Here is an 8,220-nt window from a genome sequence, read left to right as displayed (position 1 = left end):
CAACTAGTCCGTCAGAAAGTTCTACTATTGCACTACGTCTGTCGTTTTGATGTGCCTCCGTCTACAAACATATTACGTTGATCACAGTGTAACTGAACCACAAGAAGGAATGACACAGGCTGGGGCAATTGCTTTTCAATGGTGGTATATTAAAACAAAGAGAATACTGAAGGAACGATGTACGACTTCCAGAATGTCGCCGAGTCCACTTGAATAACAGGTCGCCGGTGCGTCCACAGCGGGAACGAGTTCCACAATAAAGCGGAACCTTAATACGCGGGAAGATAGGCCCGTCCAGTTTTGCACGCTGCGCCCGTCTCCAAGGTTCCTTTACGTACCTGAAAATACAAAGAAGATGTAACGTTAAGACACCGGAAGCGCGCAGAGTGGGTGAGGGAACAAACACGGCCTAATGATATCCTAGTCGAAATCAAGAGGAAGAAATTGGCTTGGGCAGGGCATGTAATGCGAAGGCAAGATAAACGCTGGTCCTTAGGGGTAACGGAGTGGATTCCAAGAGAAAGAAAGCGTAGCAGGGGGCGGCAGAAAGTTATGTGGGCGGATGAGCATACAGTGGGCGCAGCTTGCAAAGGACAGGGTTAGTTGGAGAGACACGGGAGAGGCCTTTGCCCTGCAGTTGGCGTAGTCGGGCTGATGGTGGTGATGATGATGATTAACTGTAATCGGGGTGAACTGTGCTTGCGTCGATGCATCATGTGAAGCCATGCGTTGCTCAGAATAAGCGTGTGCGCGGAGCAGCGACTTACATCTGAACAAGGCCCTGAGGAAGAACGCCCCGATGTTGAGGATAGGAATCCGATCTATAAGTCCGGCGACGATGCAGCCCAGTCCGTTGAGCATGTTGCCGGGATTGGTGCCCAACAGCGTCGTCAGGAGGCACTGCGATTCAAGACACGATGAGGCGTGGGAAATTATATAGGTGGTACATAGTGTTTTGCTACATGTATGCGCGTTGCTTCCATTAGGCCTTTAAGAAAAACTGAATAAACATACAAAACACAAACACACACAGATATATATATATCATACATACAGCCGCCAGGCTATTGGCGGTTTTAACGAGGTCGAAACCATGCAGCGACCGTGCCGCGAACTTGAAGAAGGAACATTTATTTCGTCGTCGACATTTGGGCTCGAAGCTGTGACAAGACTACACTACTAATTTCCCATTACAGGAAAGCCTCGTTAAGTGCAGCCTCCACCTTTCTAAGCGCCATCCTGCTAAGAAAACTCAAGGCAAACAAGAGAAAATCTGAGCAACAATCCAGGTTTGAAACACTTCACAGGTGCAAAGAACATCTCTGCTTTTACTTTTGCGAAGGGTGTTTTTATTTTATAAGATTTGAGGGCCAATGGTGGCCAGGGCGATAAACAAAACCTGGTGCTAGTGACGAAAGAAGCTGTCATTACAGAAGTTATGAACAAAGTATTTTCTAAGCGAAAGGGGTGAATAAAATACACCACTTAAATTTTGAAACTCTCACTTCTGCCGCCTTAAGCGCAGTGAGGGGTACTGAAGGTTAACTGACCACTCGATCTTTGATTTGTACCGCGAAGCTGCTTCACTGCTCCTTTCAAGTTTCATTTCTTTGGTAAATGAGGTGCCTTTGCTGAAAAGGCCTTCGAGAAGAGCCTTATGACGGGTAATAGGCAAGTAGAAGTAGCCGGCTACGACACCGTTTGCCAACATCTCGCATCACATAATTAATATGCTAACGTTCTTAGAGATCACTTCTTTGTCTGTAGAACTCCCATTTACTTTTTTTTTCTCTTCACATTGACACCTAGAACAAAATTTACGTCATGTATGCTTTCTCACGTATATACGCTCGCATCGAGAATTACGGCTGTTCAGAATACAGCTATATGGCTGTTACGTAATTATCACTAGTCAGGGTAACCCCCGATCTGCCAATGCAGTTAACAGCATGTAGTACTCACCGTCACAGTGCTGATGACGTTGATGACGAGCCTATCCTGAAAAGCGATGACACAGTTCGGATGAGTAAGCGACGTTCAAGTTTCAAGATTCTTTTGCACTCATAACCGCGTAACAGATGGCATGTGGGCACAATAAGTGGCGAATATGGATTTAAAGAGAAGAGAAATGAAGTGACGGTCTCAGTGCCTGACGTGAATATAAGACTTCATAACTAGAGGGAGGGGAAAATTATAGGAGGATGCGGCGGTCACTTTTGTAAAGTCAGCTATAACAACTATAACACTTTTTTTCGGCCGTTGCTAAGAGCGCCTACACGAGGTGGCCCGCGCTACCGCTCCGGCCAGGAAGGAAGGAAAGCCTTTGGGCAAATAATCCTTGGTATTTTACATTCCCTCGCTTGTTTACCTCTTTCTGGACCTGCCGCGCGGAGGCGCTACGGACTGTGCTGGCGTAGCAACCACTGCGCTGTTCCTCGTACTTGCTAAGAGCGTCGGGAAAAGATGGCCTCGAGAACCACGCGATTTCCGTCTTTTTTTCAAGGCTGCTGTTTTGGAACGACGCCTGCTATTTTTTTTCCTGCCTGCATGTAACCGAGTATGCCCAGCACTGTAAAAGACCGCAGCGCCTCGAACAGTAGCTAACAGGCCCAGCCACGACTGTCATGGCCGAACTGAAAGGTGAACATGCATATGCGTTTTTTTTTATACTGTGTCGATTTATGAGTATTTACTTCGCTGCCTCGTCTACATACACATGTGGATCGCACTACCGTCGCATACTGTATAGCTGAAAGTAGAAAGGTAAAATATTGAGTTTTCTTTGTAGGGGCTGGTCGCGATTCATTTGATCTGCCTGCTAGCACATTGCAAGCTCCTGTAAACAAAAAAAAAAAACAGCGCTGTTCTCGTTCTCGTCCTTTGCGTTTCCCGCGTACTTAGTATTTCAGGCAAATGAAGCATTCGTGAAGAAAAATTCGCACTGAAAGCCGCGTTTCTTATGAATCCCGAATATACCAGCAAGCGGCCTTAGCGCCACATAGCAATATTGCGCGTCATTGAACACGCCGCAGAGCGCTCTGTCGCCTCCATCAGAGCTCCTATATCGATAACTTTTCACAACCACCGAGATCTTGCCGCTTCATACAGGCAGCTCCGATCTCATCATGGGTACTGCAAGCTACGCATGCTTGGTTTCAAGGAGGCGTCCATCTCTTCAGATGTCTCGACATTGTTGGTAAAGTTTCGGCCGGTGTGATTTAGCTTAGTTCTTTGATGGCGATGCCTGTGGACCTCAGGCTACAGAAATCAACCACATTTCGGCGCTTGTGTCATGTCAGCGACGCCCCATTTTTTTCCTTCGCTAATTGTTGGGAGTCTTTGTGCCTAATGAGCAAGGGATTTGCGACTACTCATCGCACCGGGCAGTCTTTCTTCTTTTACGCAGGGCCCGTAACGAGGGTAATCCGTACATCTGTATCTTGTTGCATAGGTAGCATAAGAGGGCTCTCGCACAGTTTCCGCCCTCGCCGTTAGATGACGTTCCACGTCACACTCGCGGTATTACAGGACGTGCTACGTCCACCGCTATGGTCGAGGGTGGCGCTGGTGAACACTCTCAAGGTTCGCTTACACGCAGTAAACATAAATACCCACGAAAGCAGCAGATTGGACAGCCGTCACTGTAGCTCAGTTGGTAAGAGCACCGGACGCGATATTCGGAGGTCATGGGTACAGATCCCACCGGCGATATGGTTGTTTTTTCTGCTGCTTTATTTAAAGTAATTTTCTTTAAACCGATTGATTGGCACTACAAATAAAAAAAAAGATTAAAAACATTCCCCTACGCCCCTTGGTTTCGGTGACTGTTGGCTTCCTTAATATGTTTGTCAAACGCTTCGGCTGGTCCTTCAGCCGAAGCGTCGTGAATTAAATCCTGTTATGTTTCTTCAATTTTTGGTGATTTTATAATATATTGACCAAATAAGCTGCCAGAAATCACTTTTGGTATATAGTGGTATGTGGCACTCCTGAGCGCCGCTGGCCGAGTAAGTAAGGCACAGAAATTTTGCAGCGCTAACGTTTTCATTTCGGATTAATTGCAATATGGGCGCCGCGGCCGGTATAGAATTTGCGGTGTCGCGCTTCATAGCAAATAACCATAGGCAGTGAGCCACTGCTGAAGGGCAGCTTTGCGAATGATGTGAAAATATTACATGCAGGCGCTTACCGATGCGAGCGTTCCGTTTTGGCAGAGGAGCAGGGTTTGGTTGACGCACTGAAAAAGCAGCGAATAGTTTCATACAGTGACTGCATGCAGGTTGTTAACCCTGTCCATACCGCGTCTGGTTAAAGAGGACACGAAATGATATTTAAAGAAGTTAGGAAAAGCTCACGAGCGGTGAGTATTCCATCTCTTTTCTCCACACCACAAATTTTTTAAAGCTAGCTGCATTTGCACTGAAGATATCGGCGATCAAAAACAAATCCCCTCCTATCCTCTCTTCACTCATGCACGCCGACGCCCACGAAAAAAAAAAGCAGGTTGAGACTGCACCCTGCCGTGTCCCGTCCTGCGCACGTCAATTGGGCTCGCCCAATGACAAGGCTCGGCCAGGGTCCGTATTCTGTCGGCTGTCCATTTTCCATTGTCCATTTTGCGTCCATTTGAGCCCTGCTCCATTGGTCACTTAGACATAACCGCAGTTTTGAAGCGTCTATTGGAAGCCACCCGGCCATTGGGCTGTTGGCGACCGGATCTCACCATTGGCTTCGATATGCAGCCAATGGTTAAGAGCATAGCAGCGCTCTGTCAACAGTAGGCGACGGGACCTGACCACTGGCTGCCATTGGCTGCGATATGGTGAGGTCCGGTCGCCGACAACCCAATGGCCGGGTCGCTTCCCACAGACACTTGAAAACCGCGGGTATATCTCGGTGACCAATGACACATGACGAAATGAACGCGAAATGGACAATGGAAAATGGACAGCTTATAAAATACGGCTCCAGGATTGTCCATTCATGACATAGGGGTAGGGGCGCCTAAGAGCGCGCAGTGAGTTGTCGCCCTAATCGGTTGCGTGCTAGAATTTTTAACAATTATTTTTAAATAAATATTTTAAGGGCTTTCAAATTTCACTACGATGCTCAAGAAGATCACTTCTACAGATCTGTTGCATTATGATATGAATATCAAAACAACTCCAGCGTCCCTTTAAAGCGCCGCTACTGGAAAAAAAATAGTTCCTGAGAGTGAGTGCGTACGTATGTTTTCCATGCCTATTCCACGCGGTGTACAAGTGCATGCCCTTTCATAGGGACGCTGTGGAGTACTCCATTGATTTTTGATTCTTAGTAAAAACCGATTGCATGACTTTCTGCCCATGTTGACGTTTGTTTGGCAGTGAGAGGCGCGTGTCTTGCTGACAAAAGCGGTTTTAAAATAGCCCCCCCCCCCCCTTTTTTTTTCTCTTCCAACTCACTGAGACTCGTGCCGTCGAGACCGAAAGGCACTTCGTGATGCTTCACTCTCGATGGCGTTGTGGAATACGGGTAGAAGTGTCGTTGCACGGTTTACTTACGAAAACAAATGGGTTTGGAGTAGCCAATAGTAATTCGACAGTACTGAACAACAGGCAGTACATGTGAAGCAAAATAACTCACTCTTGAGACGTTCAAAGTGTCTGGCAACGTGACGGAAATGGGAGCCGCGCAGGTGGTGTTTCCGTTGAGGAGTGTTTCACATCCGCTCGTGTTGGTGATGGCGCACAGGGCAGGCAGCACACCATCCGTTAATGTGAGCAGGAAACCTGTCGGATATTTTCGGCACAGGTTTACATATCAGTCGGAGCGGCCTCTTTTGATAGCGAACCAAAGTATCGGCATAAGTAGTAGAGACAGGCTATTATCTGTCGAAACAGATGACGCTACGGCTGCGACTGTATGAAATGGATATTGATTAGTGTACTATCTTTATGGGTTGTGTAGCAAGCTGATGAATCCGAGAACGCAGTGATTTATCACTAGCGCAAAAATTGCACATGAACAACTGGCCATTGCATGTTAAAGGGCTATAGACACCACATTTTTGCGTGCTTGTTTTCTTCTTTCAAACGATGCGTTAGACATTCGTGTACATGAATCACCATGTGGTACTCGCCTCCGACCGCTAAATAATTTATAATTGACTTTCTTCTTGACGCTGTTTTGATTTCATCGACCGGACGACGAGTGTCACGGAAAGTTGATGTTTGGCACGTGATCCAATAGAAAAACAGCCATACAATCGCTGACAGGTCATTTTTTGTCATTCCAGGACTTGAAAGAGGCTGGATTAAATGACGTAGTGGATTAAAACTACATATAAAATATCATATTAGTGTTTTTCTATTGGATCACGTGACCAAGACATCAACTTGACGTAACAGTCGTCGTTCGGTGGATGAAACCGAAGCAGAAACAGCATGAAAGAAGGAATTCAATTATAAATTATTCGGCGGTAGCAGGCAAATACCAACTGGTAATCCATGTATTCTAATGACTAACGCATCGTTCGACAGAAGAAAACGCTCAATTATATTAGGTTTCTATGGTCCTTTAACGGATGTTGCTATATATATAAGCGGAATGTGGTGAAAAGAATGTAATGCGACAATATGTTCTGTCTTCAACTGAGTTATGGGTCACATAACTCAATAATTTGACAAGTCTCAGTGCGCCATGCGATATAACTCTTGGCTTAGTAACTGTACTGTAACCCGAATTTCACTTGCACCGTTGCATTACGTATTTTGTGTGTCTGTACTGTTCGGTATTGTTCGATACTATCGTACTTGCTTTGGTTTTTCCCATGTATGTATCTTCCTCGCCTGCTTGGACATACAGAATGTCCGCAGTATTAAATAAATAAAATAAATAAATAAATAAATAACGTCACCTTCCAAGAAATGATCATGGGATGCTGGTCGCGTCCCGGGTGGAGAATAGTCCACTTATATCGACAGGAGATTTAGTAAACTATATCACATTTTTTTTCCTTACAGGGGGTCCGCCTAATTCAAAAGCCTAGTCCTGGCTTTGATGTCCGGGGCACGAAAAACCCCCTGAAGGTCGTGGCCGGGCAAGGGGAAGGACAGCCATTTTCGCACGCGACTCGAGCTGCGTCGTGGATTCCAGGGGGCTCTCAAAGACCACTAGCTAGGAAGCAAAATGGGGTGGGAAGGCTCCGCCCCTTCCACTTTTGTTTGCTCTTGAAACGGCGCAGAGAAAGAGAGAGAAAGCTTGAAAAGCATCCGGACCGTGCAGTACTCTCTACCAGTAGTTCACTTGCACGCCATGAACTGACGGGGTTGCTAATAGTAGCGACAGGTCTTTTTAACCTGCTTCGTTGATGGGGACTTCGAGCTGCCCAAGAAAAAACGTGCATGTGTTCGGGAACATGGTGGCGGTTGTTGGATACTAATCGCATGGTGCACAGCCCATTATGCGTGTATTTAATTGGTGGCTCTCGACCAGGACCTTGGCAGCACATGCCCAGACAGAGAAGTTGAGGAAATCAGTAAAAACGATACCTAGAAAAAAGAAGCTCACATGAGGGGTCTAGCGCATCTGTGGATCTCTTGAATAGTTTCGTTTAAACTATGCGCCGAATACTTCCCACCTCATCACGTTTGCGAAGGAGTAGGCCACAGCACTCCCTAGAGCAATAAGCTGGATTATTCAAAATTACATTTTCTGCAGAGCTACGCCGTTCGTGCTACCGACTGTTGAGCAAGATGCCAATGAAGTCTGATTGAAATTTCACAAGGGCTTACCTAAGCCTGTGAGGTTCAGGACGAGTGAGATGACTTGGAATAGGGCAGTAATGGCTCCCATGATGCTCGTAGTGGTCAGAGCGGTGGTTAGGCACTGCGATTTGAGAAAGTGCATCGTTTCTCGTCTGGAACTAGTGTAATAATCATCTTGCGTAGTAAACTTGCACTGTCTCGAAACAGCGTTCACGACAAGTTGGTGCAGCATTGCATTGACATATTTTAAATCGAGGTAACAGACCCAATATACTAGAAATGTCATGTCATGTGGGCCTTGTGTGCACTTACGCACACACTAACACATGCAAGCATTTATAAACTTCAAAGCCCATATATATTTATAGAAATAGCGGACACGAAATAAAATGGAGGGAAGCAGGGAAAGAACGACGAGGAATATAGCAAACGAGCAAACGACAAATGCATAAAGAAGACTACAGAATTGCGA

The 8,220-nt window shown here is 46.2% G+C and overlaps 1 protein-coding gene across 1 annotated transcript; it reads right to left on the bottom strand.

The window, feature by feature from the left end:
- Positions 1–330: 330 nt before the first annotated feature.
- Positions 331–7,836, bottom strand: LOC144102386 (uncharacterized). Its single transcript, XM_077635671.1, has 6 exons — positions 7,776–7,836; positions 5,626–5,771; positions 4,190–4,237; positions 1,963–1,998; positions 768–900; positions 331–338 (listed from the first exon to the last, which is right to left on the bottom strand). The coding sequence occupies exons 1-6, from the start codon at positions 7,834–7,836 to the stop codon at positions 331–333; spliced, it is 432 nt and encodes a 143-aa protein (XP_077491797.1).
- Positions 7,837–8,220: the final 384 nt, after the last annotated feature.

Source organism: Amblyomma americanum, chromosome 8 (genome assembly GCF_052857255.1).
Source record: "Amblyomma americanum isolate KBUSLIRL-KWMA chromosome 8, ASM5285725v1, whole genome shotgun sequence".
NCBI classification, from domain to species: Eukaryota; Metazoa; Arthropoda; class Arachnida; order Ixodida; family Ixodidae; genus Amblyomma; species Amblyomma americanum.
This window is presented reverse-complemented; position numbering and strand designations above follow the sequence as displayed.

Excerpts from the sequence above, each read along its gene's own strand:
- LOC144102386 (XM_077635671.1), bottom strand. The coding sequence starts at position 7,836 with ATGGGAGCCATTACTGCCCTATTCCAAGTCATCTCACTCGTCCTGAAC. Across the intron at positions 4,238-5,625 it reads ACACTTTGAACGTCTCAAGA|TGCGTCAACCAAACCCTGCT; the intron begins GTGAGTTATTTT and ends CTGCTTTTTCAG. Across the intron at positions 1,999-4,189 it reads AAAACGGAACGCTCGCATCG|GATAGGCTCGTCATCAACGT; the intron begins GTAAGCGCCTGC and ends ATCGCTTTTCAG.